Consider the following 23,771-nt stretch of genomic DNA (forward strand, 5'->3'; position numbering starts at 1 on the left):
CTTTTCTATTGTGTTATTGACTGTATGTTTTGTTTATTCCATGTGTAACTCTGTGTTGTTGTTTGTGTCACACTGCTTTGCTTTATCTTGGCCAGGTCGCAGTTATAAATGAGAACTTGTTCTCAACTGGTCTACCTGGTTAAATAAAGGTGAAAAAAATAAAATAATAAATGTACCTTTCTGTACGTGGATGATATCAGGGTAGTATGGTGACATTACCTTTCTGTACGTGGATGATATCAGGGTAGTATGGTGACATTACCTTTCTGTACCGTGGATCAATCAGGGTAGTATGGTGGCATTACCTTTCTGTACCGTGGATGATGTCAGGGTAGTATGGTGGCATTACCTTTCTGTACCGTGGATGATATCAGGGTAGTATGGTGACATTACCTTTCTGTACGTGGATGATATCAGGGTAGTATGGTGACATTACCTTTCTGTACCGTGGATCAATCAGGGTAGTATGGTGGCATTACCTTTCTGTACCGTGGATGATGTCAGGGTAGTATGGTGACATTACCTTTCTGTACGTGGATGATGTCAGGGTAGTTGGCCAGATGTCCCTGGTACAGCTGTAACAAATCCATTAACGGGTCCACATCATGTCTTGGCTGCTCTGCAAAGTAATCTCCAATAGCATCGTATGCTTCTCCTGTATACGCGATGGCCTGGTTCAACCCTACCGAGTACGCCTGCTGGTCCAGCTCAAACGCTTGTCCCAGGACATGAAACGCCTGGCCCACTTTCTGGTACTCCTTCTTAAACCCTGTGATCTGTTTCCGGGCGAATTCGTTGGTGGTGGCGTTGACTTGGACCACGCTGTCGTCCATTTTCTTAGTGAAAGCTTTGAAGCCGTCGATCTTGGACTCGACCTCGACCAGGTCCAGGGGGGGTCCGGAGGGCGTGGAGATAGTGAGGAAGAAGTTAGCCCCCACCATGTCGTCCTTCTCCGCCTTCCTCTTCCCCTGCTTCCATGACTTCTGGTCCATGCTGTTGAATAGAACACAATAATAAAAGTTAGAACCCATACAGGACCGCCCGGTAGAGTCAGTAGAACCCCTACAGGACCGCCGGGTAGAGTCAGTAGAACCCCCTACAGGACCGCCCGGTAGAGTCAGTAGAACCCCTACAGGACCGGTCGGTAGAGTCAGTAGAACCCCTACAGGACCCTGATATCATCCAAGTACAGAAAGTTAATGCCATGTTGGTTCTAATATCCCTAGTGATATTTTGGTGTCTCATTCGTTATGCTGGTGAAGACAGGATCCATGTTGGATCTAATATCCCCAGTGATATTTTGGTGTCTCATTCGTTATGCTGGTGAAGACAGGATCCATGTTGGATCTAATATCGCTAGTGAACTCATGATCTGTTGTTGTCTGATTGATTTACAGCAGGGTCTCATTAGATTTAACAGAGAAAGCATCGAGGTAATGACTTCATGTTTTCATATGTTTTTGTGCCTCGGATTGGACACCGAGGCTACTGTGTTGTTGTCTGATTGGACACCGAGGCTACTGTGCTGCTGTCTGATTGGACACCGAGGCTACTGTGCTGCTGTCTGATTGGACACCGAGGCTACTGTGCTGCTGTCTGATTGGACACCGAGGCTACTGTGTTGCTGTCTGATTGGACACCGAGGCTACTGTGTTGCTGTCTGATTGGACACCGAGGCTACTGTGTTGTTGTCTGATTGGACACCGAGGCTACTGTGCTGCTGTCTGATTGGACACCGAGGCTACTGTGCTGCTGTCTGATTGGACACCGAGGCTACTGTGCTGCTGTCTGATTGGACACCGAGGCTACTGTGTTGCTGTCTGATTGGACACCGAGGCTACTGTGTTGCTGTCTGATTGGACACCGAGGCTACTGTGTTGCTGTCTGATTGGACACCGAGGCGACTGTGTTGCTGTCTGATTGGACACCGAGGCGACTGTGTTGCTGTCTGATTGGACACCGAGGCGACTGTGTTGCTGTCTGATTGGACACCGAGGCGACTGTGTTGCTGTCTGATTGGACACCGAGGCTACTGTGTTGCTGTCTGATTGGACACCGAGGCTACTGTGTTGCTGTCTGATTGGACACCGAGGCGACTGTGTTGCTGTCTGATTGGACACCGAGGCGACTGTGTTGCTGTCTGATTGGACACCGAGGCGACTGTGTTGCTGTCTGATTGGACACCGAGGCGACTGTGTTGCTGTCTGATTGGACACCGAGGCTACTGTGTTACTGTCTGCCTGTTACAGCCTACTTAGAATAGGTCCTACAAGGGGCTTGAAGTAGCCTACTTAGAATAGGTCCTACAAGGGGCTTGAAGTAGTCTACTTAGAATAGGCCTACGAAGGGCTTGAAGTAGACTACTTAGAATAGGCCTACGAAGGGCTTGAAGGAGACTACCTGAACAAGTATGCTGCTAGAAGAGTCCTACATTGAAATGCAGACATTTCTTTTTGTGAGAGATGTGGCCACTTCCGCTTGTGTTTCCCACCGCTTCAATTGAAGGGTATTCTGTTGCGATAAAATCCACGTACGGTTTATTATGAGAACGACAACATCTATAATGTTGGTTTCAACTTGGCGTTCCATACAAATCCTTCCATTAAAAAAAAAAAAAAGGGGGAACCTGGTTTTTGGTTATTTTTCTCATGATAAAAACAATGCTAATAAACAATGCTAATAAACAATGCTACCGCTATTCATGGATTTTATTGTGTTCTATTCATGGATTGTATTATGTGTTCTATGCATGGATTTTATTGTGTTCTATTCATGGATTTCATTATGTTTTCTATTCATGGATTGTATTATGTGTTCTTGCATCAGACACACAGGCTACCGAAGAATCACCATCCATTCTATTTAGTCAGGCAATGTCCTTGTTATTCTCACATATTTTACAATGTAATACTAATATTCATATCAATGCATTGGCAAAGGGCAAACTAAAAATACACTGCTCAAAAAAATAAAGGGAACCCTTAAACAACACAATGTAACTCCAAGTCAATCACACTTCTGTGAAATCAAACTGTCCACTTAGGAAGCGACACTGATTGACAATACATTTCACATGCTGTTGTGCAAATGGAATAGACAACAGGTGGAAATTAAAGGCAATTAGCAAGACACCCCCAATAAAGGAGTGGTTCTGCAGGTGGTGACCACAGACCACTTCACTATGCTTCCTGGCTGATGTTTTGGTCACTTTTGAATGCTGGCGGTGCTTTCACTCTAGTGGTAGCATGAGACGGAGTCTACAACCCACACAAGTGGCTCAGGTAGTGCAGCTCATCCAGGATGGCACATCAATGCGAGCTGTGGCAAGAATGTTTGCTGTGTCTGTCAGCGTAGTGTCCAGAGCATGGAGGCGCTACCAGGAGACAGGCCAGTACATCGGGAGACGTGGAGGAGGCCGTAGGAGGGCAACAACCCAGCAGCAGGACTGCTACCTCCGCCTTTGTGCAAGGAGGAGCAGGAGGAGCACTGCCAGAGCCCTGCAAAATGACCTCCAGCAGGCCACAAATGTGCATGTGTCTGCTCAAACGGTCAGAAACAGACTCCATGAGGGTGGTATGAAGGCCTGACGTCCACAGGTGGGGTTTGTGCTTACAGCCCAACACCGTGCAGGACGTTTGGCATTTGCCAGAGAACACCAAGATTGGCAAATTCGCCACTGGCGCCCTGTGCTCTTCACAGATGAAGCAGGTTCACACTGAGCACATGTGACAGACGTGACAGTCTGGAGACGCCGTGGAGAACGTTCTGCTGCCTGCAACATCCTCCAGCATGACCGGTTTGGCGGTGGGTCAGTCATGGTGTGGGGTGGCATTTCTTTGGGGGGCCGCACAGCCCTCCATGTGCTCGCCAGAGGTAGCCTGACTGCCATTAGGTACCGAGATGAGATCCTCAGACCCCTTGTGAGACCATATGCTGGTGCGGTTGGCCCTGGGTTCCTCCTAATGCAAGACAATGTTAGACCTCATGTGGCTGGAGTGTGTCAGCAGTTCCTGCAAGAGGAAGGCATTGATGCTATGGACTGGCCCGCCCGTTCCCCAGACCTGAATCCAATTGAGCACATCTGGGACATCATGTCTCGCTCCATTCACCAACGCCACGTTGCACCACAGACTGTCCAGGAGTTGGCGGATGCTTTAGTCCAGGTCTGGGAGGAGATCCCTCAGGAGACCATCCGCCACCTCATCAGGAGCATGCCCAGGCGTTGTAGGGAGGTCATACAGGCACGTGGAGGCCACACACACTACTGAACCTCATTTTGACTTGTTTTAAGGACATTACATCAAAGTTGGATCAGCCTGTAGTGTGGTTTTCCACTTTAATTTTGAGTGTGACTCCAAATCCAGACCTCCATGGGTTGATAAATTGGATTTCCATTGATTATTTTTGTGCGATTTTGTTGTCAGCACATTCAACTATGTAAAGAAAAAAGTATTTAATAAGATTATTTCATTCATTCAGATCTAGGATGTGTTATTTTAGTGTTCCCTTTATTTTTTTGAGCAGTGTATATATATCCATTTATTTAAGTGGTTATGACCTACTTTTTCTTTACACTTTTTAATGATTTTTTTAATGGGGGGAGGGCGTTCCACACTGGATATACACAAAAGTCCACAAATGAGTGGATTTGGCTAATTCAGCCACACCCGTTGCTGACAGGTGTATAAAATTGAGCACACAGCCATGCAATCTACATAGACAAACATTGCCAGTAGAATGGCCCGTACTGAAGAGCTCAGTGACTTTCAACGTGGCACCGTCATAGGATGCCGCCTTTCCAAAAAGTCAGTTGGTCAAATTTCTCCCATGCTAGAGCTGCCCCGGTCAACTGTAAGTGCTGTTATTGTGAAGTGGAAACAACACTTCAGCCTTGAAGTGGTTGTCTATAAAAGCTCACAGAACGGGACCGCCGAGTGCTGAAGCGTGTAAAAAAATTATCTGTCCTCTGTTGCAACACTCACTACCGAGTTCCAAACTGCCTCTGGAAGCAACGTCAGCACAATAACTGACCGTCGGGAGCTTCATGAAATAGGTTTTAAATCAAATCAAACATTATTTGTCACATGCGCCGAATACAACAAGTGTAGACCTTACCGTGAAATGCTTACTTTACAAGCCCTTAAATCAACAGCGCAGTTCAAGAAGAGTTAAGAAAATATTTACTAAATAAACTAAAGTAAAAAGTAATAAAAAGAAACACAATAAAATAACAATAACAAGGCTCTATACAGGGTATTACGGTATAGAGTCAATGTGGAGGCTATATACAGGGTATTACGGTGCAGAGTCAATGTGGAGGCTATATACAGGGTATTACGGTACAGAGTCAATGTGGAGGCTATATACAGGGTATTACGGTACAGAGTCAATGTGGAGGCTATATACAGGGGATACCTGTACAGAGTCAATGTGGAGGCTATATACAGGGGGGTACCGGTACAGAGTCAATGTGGAGGCTATATACAGGGGGTACCTGTACAGAGTCAATGTGGAGGCTATATACAGGGGGTACCGGTACAGAGTCAATGTGGAGGCTATATACAGGGGGTACCGGTACAGAGTCAATGTGGAGGCTATATACAGGGGGTACCAGTACAGAGTCAATGTGGAGGCTATATACAGTGGGTACCGGTACAGAGTCAATGTGGAGGCTATATACAGGGGGTGCCAGTACAGAGTCAATGTGGAGGCTATATACAGGGTGTACCGGTACAGAGTCAATGTGGAGGCTATATACAGGGGGTACCGGTACAGAGTCAATGTGGAGGCTATATGCAGGGTGTTACTGTACAGAGTCAATGTGGAGGCTATATACAGGGGATTACGGTACAGAGTCAATGTGGAGGCTATATACAGGGTGTTACGGTACAGAGTCAATGTGGAGGCTATATTCAGGGGGGTACCGGTACAGAGTCAATGTGGAGGCTATATACAGGGGGTACCTGTACTGAGTCAATGTGGAGGCTATATACAGGGGGTACCGGTACAGAGTGAATGTGGAGGCTATATTCAGGGGGTACCGGTACAGAGTCAATGTGGAGGCTATATTCAGGGGGTACTGGTACAGAGTCAATGTGGAGGCTATATACAGGGGATACCGGTACAGAGTCAATGTGGAGGCTATATACAGGGGATACCGGTACAGAGTCAATGTGGAGGCTATATACAGGGTGTTACGGTACAGAGTCAATGTGGAGGCTATATACAGGGGGTACCGGTACAGAGTCAATGTGGAGGCTAAATACAGGGGGTACCGGTACAGAGTCAATGTGGAGGCTATATTCAGGGGGGTACCGGTACAGAGTCAATGTGGAGGCTATATTCTGGGGGTACCGGTACAGAGTCAATGTGGAGGCTATATACAGGGGGTACCGGTACAGAGTCAATGTGGAGGCTATATACAAGGGGTACCGGTACAGAGTCAATGTGGAGGCTATATACAGGGGGGTACCGGTACAGAGTCAATGTGGAGGCTATATGCAGGGTGTTACTGTACAGAGTCAATGTGGAGGCTATATACAGGGGATTACGGTACAGAGTCAATGTGGAGGCTATATACAGGGTGTTACGGTACAGAGTCAATGTGGAGGCTATATTCAGGGGGTACCGGTACAGAGTCAATGTGGAGGCTATATACAGGGGGTACCTGTACTGAGTCAATGTGGAGGCTATATACAGGGGGTACCGGTACAGAGTGAATGTGGAGGCTATATTCAGGGGGTACCGGTACAGAGTCAATGTGGAGGCTATATTCAGGGGGTACTGGTACAGAGTCAATGTGGAGGCTATATACAGGGGATACCGGTACAGAGTCAATGTGGAGGCTATATACAGGGTGTTACGGTACAGAGTCAATGTGGAGGCTATATACAGGGGGTACCGGTACAGAGTCAATGTGGAGGCTAAATACAGGGGGTACCGGTACAGAGTCAATGTGGAGGCTATATTCAGGGTGTTACGGTACAGAGTCAATGTGGAGGCTATATACAGGGGGTACCTGTACAGAGTCATTGTGGAGGCTATATACAGGGGGTACCGGTACAGAGTGAATGTGGAGGCTATATTCAGGGGGTACCGGTACAGAGTCAATGTGGAGGCTATATTCAGGGTGTACTGGTACAGAGTCAATGTGGAGGCTATATACAGGGGATACCGGTACAGAGTCAATGTGGAGGCTATATACAGGGGGTACCGGTACAGAGTCAATGTGGAGGCTATATACAGGGTGTTACGGTACAGAGTCAATGTGGAGGCTATATACAGGGGGTACCGGTACAGAGTCAATGTGGAGGCTATATACAGGGGGTACCGGTACAGAGTCAATGTGGAGGCTATATGCAGGGTGTTACTGTACAGAGTCAATGTGGAGGCTATATACAGGGGATTACGGTACAGAGTCAATGTGGAGGCTATATACAGGGTGTTACGGTACAGAGTCAATGTGGAGGCTATATTCAGGGGGTACCGGTACAGAGTCAATGTGGAGGCTATATACAGGGGGTACCGGTACAGAGTCAATGTGGAGGCTATATACAGGGGGTACCGGTACAGAGTCAATGTGGAGGCTATATTCAGGGGGTACTGGTACAGAGTCAATGTGGAGGCTATATACAGGGGATACCGGTACAGAGTCAATGTGGAGGCTATATACAGGGTGTTACGGTACAGAGTCAATGTGGAGGCTATATACAGGGGGTACCTGTACAGAGTCAATGTGGAGGCTATATACAGGGGGTACCGGTACAGAGTGAATGTGGAGGCTATATACAGGGTGCTACGGTACAGAGTCAATGTGGAGGCTATATACAGGGGGTACTGGTACAGAGTCAATGTGGAGGCTATATACAGGGGATACCGGTACAGAGTCAATGTGGAGGCTATATTCAGGGGGTACTGGTACAGAGTCAATGTGGAGGCTATATACAGGGGATACCGGTACAGAGTCAATGTGGAGGCTATATACAGGGGGTACCGGTACAGAGTCAATGTGGAGGCTATATACAGGGGGTACCGGTACAGAGTCAATGTGGAGGCTATATGCAGGGTGTTACTGTACAGAGTCAAAGTGGAGGCTATATACAGGGGATTACGGTACAGAGTCAATGTGGAGGCTATATACAGGGTGTTACGGTACAGAGTCAATGTGGAGGCTATATTCAGGGGGTACCGGTACAGAGTCAATGTGGAGGCTATATACAGGGGGGTACCTGTACAGAGTCAATGTGGAGGCTATATACAGGGGGTACCGGTACAGAGTGAATGTGGAGGCTATATTCAGGGGGTACCGGTACAGAGTCAATGTGGAGGCTATATTCAGGGGGTACTGGTACAGAGTCAATGTGGAGGCTATATACAGGGGATACCGGTACAGATTCAATGTGGAGGCTATATACAGGGTGTTACGGTACAGAGTCAATGTGGAGGCTATATACAGGGGGTACCGGTACAGAGTCAATGTGGAGGCTAAATACAGGGGGTACCGGTACAGAGTCAATGTGGAGGCTATATTCAGGGGGGTACCGGTACAGAGTCAATGTGGAGGCTATATTCAGGGGGTACCGGTACAGAGTCAATGTGGAGGCTATATACAGGGGGTACCTGTACAGAGTCAATGTGGAGGCTATATACAGGGGGTACCGGTACAGAGTGAATGTGGAGGCTATATTCAGGGGGTACCGGTACAGAGTCAATGTGGAGGCTATATTCAGGGGGTACTGGTACAGAGTCAATGTGGAGGCTATATACAGGGGATACCGGTACAGAGTCAATGTGGAGGCTATATACAGGGGGTACCGGTACAGAGTCAATGTGGAGGCTATATACAGGGGGTACCGGTACAGAGTCAATGTGGAGGCTATATGCAGGGTGTTACTGTACAGAGTCAATGTGGAGGCTATATACAGGGGATTACGGTACAGAGTCAATGTGGAGGCTATATACAGGGTGTTACGGTACAGAGTCAATGTGGAGGCTATATACAGGGGGTACCGGTACAGAGTCAATGTGGAGGCTATATACAGGGGGTACCGGTACAAAGTCAATGTGGAGGCTATATACAGGGGGGTACCGGTACAGAGTCAATGTGGAGGCTATATACAGGGGGTACCGGTACAGAGTCAATGTGGAGGCTATATACAGGGTATTACGGTACAGAGTCAATGTGGAGGCTATATACAGGGTATTACGGTACCGAGTCAATGTGGAGGCTATATACAGGGTGTTACGGTACAGAGTCAATGTGGAGGCTATATACAGGGTGTTACGGTACAGAGTCAATGTGGAGGCTATATACAGGGGGTACCGGTACAGAGTCAATGTGGAGGCTATATACAGGGGGTACCGGTACAGAGTCAATGTGGAGGCTATATACAGGGGTTACCAGTACAGAGTCAATGTGGAGGCTATATACAGGGGGTACCGGTACAGAGTCAATGTGGAGGCTATATACAGGGGGTACCGGTACAGAGTCAATGTGGAGGCTATATACAGGGTATTACGGTACAGAGTCAATGTGGAGGCTATATACAGGGTGTTACGGTACAGAGTCAATGTGGAGGCTATATACAGGGTGTTACGGTACAGAGTCAATGTGGAGGCTATATACAGGGGGGCACCAGTACCGAATCAATGTGGAGGCTATATACAGGGGGTACCAGTACCGTGTCAATGTGGAGGCTATATACAGGGGGTACCAGTACCGTGTCAATGTGGAGGCGTACAGGTTAGTTGAGATAATTTGTACATGTAGGTAGGGGTAAAGTGACTATGCATAGATAATAAACAGCGAGTAGCAGCAGTGTAAAAACAAATGGGGGGGGTGTCAATGTAAATAGTCCGGGTGGCCATTTGATGGCCGTGGAAATGTGATCTCTAGGGTAATGAATCACGCTTCACCATCTGGCAGTTCAACAGACGAATCTGGGTTTTGGCGGATACCAGGAGAACGCTACCTGCCCCAATGCATAGTGCCAACTGTAAAGTTTGGTGGTGGAGGAATAATGGTCTGGGGCTGTTTTTCATGGTTCGGGCCCCTTAGTTCCAGTGAAGGGAAATCTTAACGCTACAGCATACAATGACATTCCAGACGATTCTGTGCTTCCAACTTTGTGACAACAGTTTGGGGAAGGCCCTTTCCTGTTTCACCATGACAATGCTAAAACATAAATGGTTTGTCAATATCGGTGTGGAAGAACTTGACTCGCCTGCACCGAGCCCTGACCTCAACCCCATCGAACACCTTTGGAATGAATTGGAACGCCAACTGTGAACACAACCTCACTAAATGTTCTTGTGGCTGAATGGAAGCAAGCCCCTGCAACAATGTTCCAACATCTAGTGGAAAGTCTTCCCAGAAGAGTGGAGGTTCCCGTGTGGCTCAGTTGGTAGAGCATGGTGTTTGCTAGGCTAACTTAGCTGGCTACTGTAGCTAGGCTAACTTAGCTGGCTACTGTAGCTAGAATAACTTAGCTGGCTACTGTAGCTAGGCTAACTTAGCTGGCTACTGTAGCTAGCGAGCTTCTTTACAACAATTTGATACAGTCAAGACAGGCACTACCAGATGGTATGATGGATAGCCTTTGGCAGCAACAAGTTTTTCTAACTAGCACGAGTCGGTTTGGCTACTTTCTCTCTCCCCCCCTCTCTCTCCCTCCCTCTGTCACAGACACTGGCCCCTGCTCCTCTCTCCCAAATAATCTTGACCTTATTTTTAACTACAGTTGAAGTCTGAAGTTTACATACACCTTAGCCAAATACATTTAAAAACTCAGTTTTTTTCACAATTTCTGACATTTAATCAGAGTAAAAATTCCCTGTCTTCGGCCAGTTAGGATCACCACTTTATTTTAAGAATGTGAAATGTCAGAATAATATTAGAGAGAATTATATATTTCAGCTTTTATTTCTTTCATCGACATTCCCAGTGGGTCAGAAGTTTACATACACTCAATTAGTATTTGGTAGCATTGCCTTTAAATTGTTTAACTTGAGTCAAACGTTTCGGGTAGCCTTCCACAAGCTTCCCACAATAAGTTGGGTGAATTTTGGCCCATTCCTCCTGACAGAGCTGGTATAGCTGAGTCAGGTTTGTAGGCCTCCTTGCTCGCACACAATTTTTCAGTTCTGCCCACACATTTTCTATAGGATTGAGGTCAGGGCTTTGTAATGGCCACTCCAATACCTTGACTTTGTTGTCCTTAAGCCATTTTGCCACAACTTTGGAAGTATGCTTGGGGTCATTGACCATTTGGAAGACCCATTTTCAACCAAGCTTTAACTTCCTGACTGAGGTCTTGAGATGTTGCTTTAATATATCCACGTAATTTTCCTCCTCATGATGCCATCTATTTTGTGAAGTGCATCAGTCTCTCCTGCAGCAAAGCACCCCCACAACATGATGCTGCCACCCCCGTGCTTCACGGTTGGGATGGTGTTCTTCGGCTTGCAAGCCTCCCCTTTTGGAGCAGTGGCATCTTCCTTGCTGAGCGGCCTTTCAGGTTATGTCGATATAGGACTGGTTTTACTGTGGATATAGATACTTTTGTACCTGTTTCCTCCAGCATCTTCACAAGGTCCTTTGCTGTTGTTCTGGTATTGATTTGCACTTTTCGCACCAAAGTACGTTCATCTCTAGGAGACAGAACGCATCTCCTTCCTGAGCGGTATGACGGCTGCGTGGTCCCATGGTGTTTATACTTGCCTACTATTGTTTGTGCAGATGAACGTGGTACCTTCAGGCATTTGGAAATTGCTCCCAAGGATGAATCAGACTTGTGGAGGTCTACAATTTATTTTCTGAGGTCTTGGCTGATTTCTTTTGATTTTCCCATGATGTCAAGCAAAGAGGCACTGAGTTTGAAGGTAGGCCTTGAAATACATCCACAGGTACACCTCCAATTGACTCAAATTATGTCAATTAGCCTATCAGAAGCTTCCAAAGCCATGACATAAATTTCTGGAATTTTCCAAGCTGTTTAAAGGCACAGTCAATTTAGTGTATGTAAACTTCTGACCCACTGGAATTGTGATACAGCGAATTATAAATTAAATAATCTGTCTGTAAACAATTGTTGGAAAAATTACTTGTGTCATGCACAAAGTAGATGTCCTAACCGACTTGCCAAAACTATAGTTTGTTAACAAGACATTTGTAGAGTGGTTGAAAAACTAGTTTAAAATGACTCCAACCTAAGTGTATGTAAACTTCCGACTTCATCTGTAAATGTTGCAATTGCGATTTAACTTGCGATTTAGAGAGAAACATTTGAGCAAAACTGTTGGAATGATGGAAATAGAATGATTATTCTAATTCTATAGTTAGAATATAATAGTGGGCTTGTGACGTTATGTAAATATTTCAGAAAAAGTGGGAGAAAACACCTGTAACTCATCCAGAACGCTGCAGCCCACCTGGTTTTCAACCTTCCCAAGTTCTCCCATCCCGCTCCTCCGCACACTCCACTGGCTTCCAGTCAAATGTCACATCCACTACAAGACCATCGTTCTTACCTACAGAACAGCAAGAGGACCTGTCCCTCCCTACGTTCAGGCTCTGCTCAAACCCTACACCCTAACCTGAGCACTATGTTCTGCCACCTCTGGTCTCTTGGCCTTCCCACCCCTACGGGAGGGCAGCTCCCGCTCAGCCCAGTCCAAGCTCTTCCCTGTCCTGGCACCCCAGTGGTGGAGCCAGCTTCCCCCTGAAGCTAGGACAGCACAGTCCCTGCCCATCTTCAAACAGTATCTTAAATAATCCTTCTCCAAGGGATGGTTTTCAATACCGTGAATACCATTGAAACTTTTATTTTTTATTTTTTTTAAGTAAATACCTTCAGTCAACTAGTGTAATACATAAGTCTTCCCTGTGGCTCAGTTGGTAGAGCATGGTGTGTGCAAAGCCAGGGTTGTGGGTTCGATTCCCACGGGGGGACCAGTACAAAAAAAAAATCTATGAGATGTATGCATTCACTCCTGTAAGTCACTCTGGATGAGAGCGTCAGCTAAATGACTAAAATGTTTTTAAAAAATTAGCAGATAATGTTCTTCATTCCACCTGTCAATATAATTTTTCATTATGAACCTTACTGGTAGTCCCCAGTCACATGGTGTTTGTTAACAAGCACATAACAACGAGACCAGAGCCTTGTGAGTCACCCACTGTGGTGCAGCATGCGCCAGTTGATCGTTTGTAGTTACTGTATGGATTCACAACTAAATGTTTGCCAGCTAGATATCTTATAACTATTCATCCTAAAATGTGTTAAATGCTCTGCAGTTGTGCATTTGGTTTGCTAATTTTGTAGGCATCTAGCTAGTTAGCATCTTGCAAAAATCAAGCTTGTCCTGGATCAAGAGTCTTGCTGTCTAATATTTGTTTTGCTCGTACATCAAACTGTGAGTAGCATTTTTTGAGTTAAATTTATAAAGTTATGAGCTGGAATGTCTAGGATAAAGTTATGAGCTGGAATGTCTGGTATAAAGTTATTAACTGGAATGTCTGGTATAAAGTTATGAACTGGAATGTCTGTCCTGCAAATAGTTTGTCAGAGACTGTCATTTGCTATGAGATTTTACATTACATTAGAATTGCTAATCTTCTAGATTACAGAGGCTCAGTCGGGTTTTGAAAACAGCGCCCCTAGTGTTCACTACCGATTATTACCCAAACATCCAGGGATGTAACACGGTCGGTATGAAGGTGTGACGACCTGGATAGCGTTCAAACCTAATGTACAAACAACATTTCTCTCCAATCCTATCGAAAAATATATATATATAATGTTATGAAGTCATACACAAGTTTAACCGCACGTGAAGTTTCAAACGTATTCTGTCATTATTAAAATGTCTAACGTTATTCAAATATTTAAAATCAGTCGTCTTCCTCAAATTAAAGTGGATGATGAAGCAATATTTACGAGAGGGAAGGAATCTGATTTCATTGGTCCTCAAACTCACAGCTCAGAGACTTAATTCAGGATATATGGGAGTTATCCCTGAGTTAACCTGCCTGAGAACAGGTTCGTTCTGAAGGATTCATTGCCATTGAAATGTACCTACCTGGCTAAAAAGGTGAGCCACTTTCCAGGTGTACCTCTTATCCAGAGTTGAACTCAATAGTTGATCAAAGTTAGCTTTGCTAATTTCTCCAACCACGTATGTAGTATAAAGGGCTCTGGCCAACTCATTGTCATGTTTGACAAGCCAATTCCATAAGAGAATAGAAAACAGACTGTCGAGGAGAGACACCTACCTGTTGCAAGTGAGGAAGTGCTTGAACACGTCACATTTGGACAGGACCGGATGACTAGTCATGTGATTCATCCACCATATCAACCCTTTCCTCCTTTTAGTGATGAAGTCTTCCTCAAACCGTCCCGTGGCTTGTTTCTCTGGGATGTGGGGTACCGAGATGACAGGGAACTTCTCCACCAGCCGGGCATAGAGCCAGTCAAAGTGTTTATACCTCCTGTTTACCTGGGTCTGTGTGTGGGTGGGCGTCAACTTGTAAGCAATGTAACTCTTCATCCCTTTAAACTTGGTCTGCTTGGTGGGGTCGTCGATGGTACAGGTGAAAGGGTATGGGTTTTCCTGCCATTCTGGACCGTATTGTCCCGTTACAACACATATCTTATCCCCATCTTTTACAAACCCAGCTGCCTCGCCTAACACGAACGCTTCCCCTCCTGATTTCACAAAGGTTGAAAACCTATTGAGGTTTCTACTGACCGTGGCAGAGCTCTTGGCTTGTTGAGCGTTTCCACTTCTGGACATAGAAGATGTTGTTGACACGCTGTATGTAGACGATCCATTGGCATCAAAATCCCCCTGGTGACTACCCACAATAACCCCGGGCTCGTCAGCCACTGTCGAGGTGTCGTCCCAGTCATCATCCCAGTCTTCATCGCTACCCTGGCTGGCTTGGTATCCGTGTTGCTGCTGCGCGGTTGCAGGCGGTGTGAACGCTGTAAACGCGGGCGGTGTTGTTGTTGTTTTGGACAAGTTTTCAATTTGATTTAATGTTTTATTCGAGGCGTCTCCGAAACCTCCGGTGGGAATATTGGCGTATCGGGATCCCTGGTAAGTATCCTCTGATGTGCTGCTGTTGTTAGACGTAGACGCGGTATCTTTATTCAGTATCTCGACGTAGGACGCCGGGAATAGACCTCTGTCGCCTTTGCCGTTGGAACCTTCTAGCCATCCTTCAATGTCCTGTTCGCTGTACAAACTCACTATTTCATTTTCTTTTAATGATATCTCCCCTGTGTTTTCGGAAATGAAATCGTATAAAGCTCTCGCCTTGAGCGCCATAGTTCAACAAATGACTGTAGTGTCTAGCGCCCCAAAAACAAATAGCCAGTAAACTCTTATTAACGGGCTTGCCTATACAAACTACACTACTTCTGAAGGCACACTCCCTCCTAAATGTCCCTTCGGAAGCGATCTACCTCGCAATCCAGTTGTCTTTTGTTACTGTAAAATAATAATAATAATAAGTGCTATAAAATCCCGTTACTTCGTCCGAGTCTTTGCTGTTTAAAATTGAAGGGACTAGTTGCAGCGGGTGTCTCCTGCCTCTCTCATCACACACTCCCCTTCTCGCAATTCAACAACCATACGCAATCAGTCTGGGTAATGGAGGGTGATATGAGCCAGAATTAAGTCTAGGCAACCCTACCACCCTGTGGCTGTCGCCTACTATTGAACGTCTGACTGACATGTCATCACACCAACGTGCGTAGTTTATATTTATATTATTAATTAAATCTCAACCATAAATGTTAGAAATGTACAGTTTTTTTCCCGTGTAAAAAACGGAAGGGTATTTTCCCCATTATAAAGTAATGGAGTTAGGCTAGGTTGCTAATGGTTTTACATGGTGAGAGAAGGTTATTAAAATGGCGTTCAAACTTTCTGTACTTTTTTTTTCAACAACATTTTTTGAATCCAATTTGTTTTATTTTCTATCAACAAAGACTCAGATTAGTTCAGGTAATATATGTAAATATGTGATGTCACGCTAAAATGTGTTAGTGTTAATGTTTGTACGAAAATAGCGTTTAACAGTTTGCTAGCTTGATGTTAACCAAATGTAGCTTGGCCCCCAGTAATTTAGATTTTATTTTTAATTTTTTTTTTAAATTGACACTGATAGTACAGTGAGTTATATGTAATGTGTAGATGTATGGTGACTCCAGATTTGGATTAACAGACCAATGGGTTCTGCCATGGGTAAGTCCCTTGACAGGTACCAGGAATGGTGGGAGGACAATCTGAAAGTATTTCTCTTTGCACACAACAGCAGCGTCCAGGCCTCCAGAATACTCGCCCTATCACCTGCTGTACGGACGGAAGCCGCAACTGTTTACTGAGGTAAGCAATGCAATTGTGTATAAATTATTGCCTGTAGTGTAGTATGAAACGTTTGTGATTTTCTTTGTGTTTTTCTATTGTTGTTTTTGTATAACATACTTTATTATCACTGAAACAAGTTGTTGAACCAGATCAGAATGCCTTCGAGGACCACCTTCAAGCAGGGACTGAGAAGGATGTGGAGGTTTTTGACCAGGTAAAAATGTCTGCTGTTCATTTATTTTCTGGCCTTCCAAGAGAGATGTATTTGTAATAACATAAAATATAATTGCATTTATTTCTATTATCAATCAAGGTGAGACTGAACATGGAGAAGGTGCAGGAGAAACAGAATGAGAGCCACCGGAGGAGAATCAAGGAGACAAAATGCTTTGAACATCCGGGCTAATGACTTGGCTTGGAAGAAAGACAAAAGGAAGGCGAGACCTGCGAAACCTTCCTGCTCTTTCGCTCCTAGCTGGGGTCACCATCCGTTAAGGGGAATATAAAAATCTCACATATCTATTTACATTTGCCTCCTCGTGGTGGGTGGCATCGCCATGCTGTCAGCAGTACCAACACTGGCCCAGGGGTTATCTCCAAATAGTCAATCTCAAGGCCAACCGCTGGGTCACGTTAAGTGACCTGGGGCGTCAGGTAGCCTAGTGGTTAGAGGGGGCGGCAGGTAGCCTAGTGGTTAGAGCGTTGGGACAGTAACCAAAAAGTTGCTGGATCGAATCCCTGAGCTGACAAGGTAAATATATGTAATTCTTCCCCTGAACAAGGCAGTTAACCCACTGTTCCCCGGTAGGCACTCATTAAAAACTAACTTGCCTACTTAAATGAAGGTTAAAACATTTTTTTGAAGTAACCGCCGCTTCCAAGTAGGTACTGTTAAAGTGTATGATTCCAGTGGTCATGTCATCACCTTGGAGTTTCTCTCACAACTCATCACCATCTTTTCCAGGGACCATCCCTTACCTCCCTCATCAACCCCACAGACAGGTATCCTTTCTATTAACATTATTGCATCTCTAATCAAACATTTAAATTAAATCATTCAGTTAGCTGTATTTTTACATACCTAAGAAACCTGCAACCTGTGTGTGTGCTTGTTTACGTCTCTGTCTCCTACCCTGGTTCCCTTTAACTCTGCTCCTGTTCTCCAGGACCAAGGAGGTTCTACCCAACACCCAGACGTGGATCTACCTGATGTCCTCCATTACCTGTTCTCCAGGACCTAGGGGGGTTCTGCCCAACACCCAGACGTGGATCTACCTGATGTCCTCCATTACCTGTTCTCCAGGACCTAGAGGTTCTACCCAACACCCAGACCCACCTGATGTCCTCCATTACCTGTTCTCCAGGACCTAGGGGGGTTCTGCCCAACACCCAGACGTGGATCTACCTGATGTCCTCCATTACCTGTTCTCCAGGACCTAGGGGGTTCTGCCAAACACCCAGACGTGGATCTACCTGATGTCCTCCATTACCTGTTCTCCAGGACCTAGGGGGTTCTGCCCAACACCCAGACGTGGATCTACCTGATGTCCTCCATTACCTGTTCTCCAGGACCTAGGTGGGTTCTGCCAAACACCCAGACCCACCTGATGTGCTCCATTACCTGTTCTCCAGGACCTAGGGGTTCTGCCCAACACCCAGACGTGGATCTATCTGATGTCCTCCATTACCTGTTCTCCAGGACCTAGGGGGTTCTGCCCAACACCCAGACCCACCTGATGTCCTCCATTACCTGTTCTCCAGGACCTTGGGGGTTCTGCCCAACACCCAGACCCACCTGATGTCCTCCATTACCTGTTCTCCAGGACCTAGGGGGGTTCTGCCCAAACACCCAGACCCACCTGATGTCCTCCATTACCTGTTATCCAGGACCTAGGGGGTTCTGCCCAACACCCAGACCCACCTGATGTCCTCCATTACCTGTTCTCCAGGACCTAGGGGGGTTCTGCCCAAACATCCAGACGTGGATCCACCTGATGTCCTCCATTACCTGTTCTCCAGGACCTAGGGGGGTTCTACCCAGACCCACCTGATGTCCTCCATTACCTGTTCTCCAGGACCTAGGGGGTTCTACCCAACACCCAGACCCACCTGTTGTCCTCCATTACCTGTTCTCCAGGACCTAGGAGGTTCTGCCAAACACCCAGACGTGGATCCACCTGATGTCCTCCATTACCTGTTCTCCAGGACCTAGGGGGTTCTGCCCAACACCCAGACGTGGATCCACCTGATGTCCTCCATTACCTATTCTCCAGGACCTAGAGGTTCTACCAAACACCCACACGTGGATCCACCTGATGTCCTCCATTACCAACCACCCTCCAACCTTTCATTACATCAGCTACTGTTATTGTCCTGTTGTTATTATCTGCTAAGAGCAAGAATACCATCATACTGGGCACAAAATGTGAGCTGCACAGATTAGCTAAAAACACGAGCAATGCAAAGACTGACTGCCTGTTGAAACCAAGTGAAAGGCTGAACCACACCGCACCCACCTACTCTCTATTCCACACACCAGAATTCAGTATGATGCCATGTGAGTGTACAATAAAATCTAAAAGTAAATTGACACACGTACCAACAACAACAAAAAATATCAACGTTTATATATTTAAATCTCAAATATTGCCAGATTGGTTTTTACAGCTGTTTTCATTAAGGTGTTCATTATTGTAAATTGTAACATATCTCTTGATGGTATTTATTAATTCAACATTATTCATCGTTGTATAGTAGGACGTACAATAGATATATATTCAACCACAAGGGTGTGCTAATGAGCTATGATTTCTTTTTAGAAAAATCATAATAGAGGACTACTGAAATGATATTATTTCATGTGTAGATATGGGAAGACCAGTTTAAAATGAAAACATGTCAGCCAGACAAGCCAGTGTATGAATCAAATATATTTGCATATGAATGGAGTGTAAATTAGCTGACTTTGTGATCTGTAAGGTAAGTCACATTAATGTGTGGGGGGAGCATTGAAATTATATATTTTTCTACCCCCCCCCATGCCTGTTTATTCATAAAAAGCAGAAGATGGTAAATAACATTTAATCGCAATGGTTAGCCTATGCAATATTAATGCAATATTACTAGAAAAAACAAATACATTTAGCCTAATTTGATAACAAATATGACGTGGGGAAATGTCAGGATTCCTAGTCAGGTTATTGTTTGTTAAATCCAGATTAAATATAGGTCTTCATGTGTATCAGATCTGTAGGCGATTGTGAACTAAATCAATGACGAACAGCTGAAAGTTGAGGTTTCGTCATTGATCTGTGATCAAAACAGACTGAGGTGTATTTGGTTCCCGTTTAGGCTGAACTCCACTGAACACCTGTAGCTCAGTTGGTAGAGCATGGTGTTTGCAACGCCAGGGTTGTGGGTTTGATTCCCACGGGGGGGCCAGCACAGGAAAAATTTTTTTTTTTATGAAATTGTATGATATGTATGCATTCACTACTGTAAGTCTCTCTGGATAAGAGTGTTTGCTAAATGACTAAAATGTAAGTGAATAGCCTGAATCAATGGGATTCTCCTGAATAAAAAAATAGTCTTTATCTGTTAAGCTGTTTGCTCTATGCATAGACCCATACCAATTCTATCATTTTAGTCTTTTGCCGTATGCATAGCCTACCACTAATATTCTAAATTGCGGAGCATTTAAAAACCAGCCGTATTTTCCTGAGGCTGAGCAAGACCTTCGATAGGCTAGTAGACTGGGGAAATAATCCTGGAGTTAATCACTGTTATAGCCTAGATCACTTGATATAATCTGGACCGTTGTTTTTTCTAGGGCTAAACAAACAAGGGGTAGTATGTGCTCCCCCCCCCCCCCCCCCCCGTTTCAATAACAAGGGTTAGGCCTATATCCTCACATACCCCATCAATTCGAGCTTTGCTTTTACATGTAAAACATCTCCATAGAAATGTATAGCCTAAGGATCGCATGGTGACAGTGATTATGTCTGTTAAACCGGTAAACTGGGAACTCGGGGGGGAGACTTTTGGTCATATCATAACATCAGTGATTTTCAGATCAGAGAAAGGTGCCAGAGTTTCTGAATTGGATGACCGGTCAAAACCCCCAAAACCTAATCCCAGTCTGAGCTCGTTTTTTTTTTAAATAGGAAGCTCGTTTTTTTTTCTTTCGTTTTTTTCCGAGTTCCAAGTTGTCTTGAACGCACTGAAGTCGGAAGTCAGAGATTGATGAATTCCGAGTTATTTTGAATGCGCCACTAGATACATAGGCTACCTCTTATTTCTGAATAGGACTACCTCCAACAAAGAAGCCCTTGTGTCTGTATTGATGTGAGAAATAGGAATATCTACACAGTGATGGTGGCTGGCTGCGATATCAACTAGCCTAATAATTTTTGTATTGAGGTGATATGTCTATTTTAGCTAAATCGACAAATTAAATTGATTAGATTACTCTGGCAATCAATTCGTTTTTTAATTAAAATCATCTACATGTAGACGTTTGGAAGGTGTTCATCGTGAGATCTTTAGTAATAAGTTGGTGACGTGAACACTATGTCTACATGACGTGTACGTGTCACGTGACATGAACGTGTTGGCAGTTTGATGCCTTGGAAAAAATCTTGCCTCCATTGACAGTCCATGTTAATTCATGGTGGTATTTTATGGCGCTAGGAAGACGTTAGGTGACTTTGTGAACGGTATCAGTAGCTCCACGAGGTTTAATTCTGGCACTTATCACCCCCTATAGGTGCAGCTAGGGCGATGAACAATCTAATGGCATCACAAGTCAAACACTGACTGATTTAGTTGAGTGGTGTGATTTGATTGATTCTTGATTCTAGATGGTATCAGAATCCTACTGTATTTACAATAGTTCGTACATATCCTTTTTAAAAAAAATCTGAATGTAACAGGGATGTAAACAATGTCAACAATCTGTAACAATGTAACATCTTAATTTTTTAAATTTATTTAACCTTTATTTAATTAATCAAGTCAGTTAAGAACAAATTCTTATTTACAATGACGGCCTACTTGTAAATCCCCCCCCCCCCCTCCGGCCAAACCCTCCCCTAACCCGGACGACGCTGGGCCAATTGTTCGCCGCCCTATGGTACTCCCCGATCACGGCCGGTTGTGATACAGCCCGGGATCGAACCAGGGTCTGTAGTGACGCCTCTTAGACCGATAACATCTGATACCAATATTTTTCTATCACATTTTTAAGTGTTTTCCTTCAACAGTGAACAATTTCTGAACAATCTCGTAAGATGTGTACTGTAAAAACAACATGATCACTGATGCTGAAAGCCTCTGTGACGATCGTGAAGATAATAAGGAGATAATAATGAGATAATAAGATGATAATGAGGAGATAATAAGGAGATAATGAGGAGATAATAAGGAGATAATAAGGAGATAATGAGGAGATAATGAGGAGATAATAAGGAGATAATGAGGAGATAATAAGGAGATAATAAGGAGATAATGAGGAGATAATAAGGAGATAATGAGGAGATAATAAGGAGATAATGAGGAGATAATAAGGAGATAATAAGGAGATAATGAGGAGATAATAAGGAGATAATAAGGAGATAATGAGGAGATAATAAAGAGACAATGAGGAGATAATAAGGAGATAATGAGGAGATAATAAGGTGATGAGGTGCAGCGTGGTGAGTGCTCATGATAAATTTATTTGAACACTAAATCAAAACAATAAACAACAGAAAACGAACGTCACGTTCTGCAGGTTAAACTGAGCTGTACAAAAAAAAACAAGATCCCACACTGAAGGAGGGGGGGGGGAAAGGTCTGCCTAAGTATGATTCCCAATCAGAGACAATGATTGACAGCTGCCTCTGATTGGAAACCATACTCGGCCAATCAAAGAAAAAGACAACATAGAAATATAACACCTAGAATGCCCACCCCATGTCACACCTTGACCTCACCAAATAGAGAAATAAAACGTCTCTCTCAGGTCAGGGTGTGACAGCCTCATGCTTAACATTCCCGTTCTAGTCATAGATATCATATGTTTTCAATGACTGGAGAGGAACTTCCCTCTGTCCATTTACCAAATTAAATATACACTTCATATTTGTTCAAATGAAACGCATATTGTTTTAAATGAGGCAAGAGGAGCTGGGGTAACATTTAAAGCGAGGAGGGTAAAAAATATTTTAAGAAAATAGATTTTAAATATATCATTACTGCTGTTGTAATAATTCAATAACGTTAGTACCAACAGATTTTTTATAGCAAATTAGCATCAGATAGAAATGTAACAATAACAATGTTTAGAGAAATATTTGAAAATGTAACTTCACACGAAAATAACAGACACAATGAATCAATCAATCACTCATGTTAGTGGTACTGTAGCAGCTGATCTGGCCTCATCCTTACCTGATCAATACAGTAATAATCAATAATCAACAGTCAATAGTCAATAATCAACAGTCAATCATCAATAGGGGTCCTCCTCACTGTGTTGTATCCTAACAAGTGTTCTCTGTTTGGATTCCACCACCAGTATCCCATCATGACATAGCAGAGCCCTCAGATCCCCCGCCTGCTGTAGTTTCTCAGGCAGTGGGTACTGACGGGTGAAGCTGCGGGTAACAAACCCATGTTCATCCATTCTGGCTCCATGCTGAGCCTTGATCAAGAGCCATCCCTCAAACACCTGAATCATGATATCCTCAGGTCTGAACTGGGACACGTCCAGAAGCACCTGGTAAACAGGCTCAGTCCTCTGGGGCTGGGATGTGGTAGTACCGTCGCTGACCCCTTCTAGCTTCACTACCCCAAGGCCAGGCCTCACTACCCCAGGGTCGGGGAAGGCAGGCCCGGGCAGGGCGAATAGGCCATGGTCCTCCACACAGTCGTTCAAATCCCTTCCTTGGAAGAGGTTCTGGTGGCGGACTGGGCTGTTCACCCAGTGGGTTATAGACAGTCCCTCCATGGTTCTGCCTTCCTCCCAGTCCATGTCCCAGAAATCCTCTTTGTGTTGCTGCTGTGTGGCAGAGAGGAGTGATCTTCACAGTCGCTCAAATCGAGGATAGAAAAGAAAGTGCTGTCTCTTTCAAAACCAAGGTGCATGAACAACTGAGCAAACAGAATATGAGAAGATATCCAGCAACTCTTGATAGGATACTGGAGGTTTGCTTCCAAAATAAATCTTATTTTGTTAAAACACAGTGCTAGTCAGTCAGAAATACTTTTTTCTTTTGTCGCCATTGCAAAGCAGAGGATTGAGATTGGTGGGTCTGAGATCGTGTCGTTCGCGGTCTCTCAGTCTGAAAACCTCTTGTAATTGCTGTGGCAGAGTCACTGAGTTTGACAGTCGGTCAGATGAAATCAAGACAGGCCAG

The 23,771-nt window shown here is 44.7% G+C and overlaps 2 protein-coding genes and 1 long non-coding RNA gene across 5 annotated transcripts; 1 reads left to right on the forward strand and 2 right to left on the reverse strand.

Moving 5' to 3' along the window:
* Positions 1 to 523: 523 nt before the first annotated feature.
* On the reverse strand, positions 524 to 15,620 carry LOC115187231 (sorting nexin-18; the record flags this gene model as incomplete). Its single annotated transcript, XM_029746346.1, is given in 2 exon segments — positions 524 to 993; positions 14,273 to 15,620. Coding segments are annotated over 2 exon segments (1,528 nt in total), but the record flags the coding sequence as incomplete, so codon positions are not given.
* LOC115187233 (uncharacterized) lies at positions 13,209 to 16,799 on the forward strand. 3 transcript variants are annotated; one of them, XR_003875967.1, is made up of 4 exons: positions 13,209 to 13,413; positions 16,322 to 16,392; positions 16,512 to 16,588; positions 16,688 to 16,799. It is a non-coding gene; the product is annotated as an uncharacterized LOC115187233 (long non-coding RNA). The 3 variants fall into 3 exon arrangements; XR_003875966.1 differs by lacking the exon at positions 13,209 to 13,413 and adding an exon at positions 15,011 to 15,099; XR_003875968.1 differs by lacking the exon at positions 13,209 to 13,413 and adding an exon at positions 15,011 to 15,099 and having other exon boundaries at positions 16,524 to 16,588.
* Positions 16,800 to 22,285: 5,486 nt separating this feature from the next.
* hspb3 (heat shock protein, alpha-crystallin-related, b3) lies at positions 22,286 to 23,717 on the reverse strand. Its single transcript, XM_029746345.1, has one exon. It carries the CDS (start codon positions 23,384 to 23,386, stop codon positions 22,865 to 22,867), a length of 522 nt encoding a protein of 173 aa, XP_029602205.1. The 5' UTR covers positions 23,387 to 23,717; the 3' UTR covers positions 22,286 to 22,864.
* Between the last annotated feature and the right edge of the window lie 54 nt (positions 23,718 to 23,771).

Source organism: Salmo trutta, unplaced genomic scaffold (genome assembly GCF_901001165.1).
Source record: "Salmo trutta unplaced genomic scaffold, fSalTru1.1, whole genome shotgun sequence".
In the NCBI taxonomy this organism is placed as follows: domain Eukaryota; kingdom Metazoa; phylum Chordata; class Actinopteri; order Salmoniformes; family Salmonidae; genus Salmo; species Salmo trutta.

Coding starts and splice junctions, on each gene's coding strand:
- hspb3 (XM_029746345.1), bottom strand. CDS start 23,386: ATGGACTGGGAGGAAGGCAGAACCATGGAGGGACTGTCTATAACCCAC.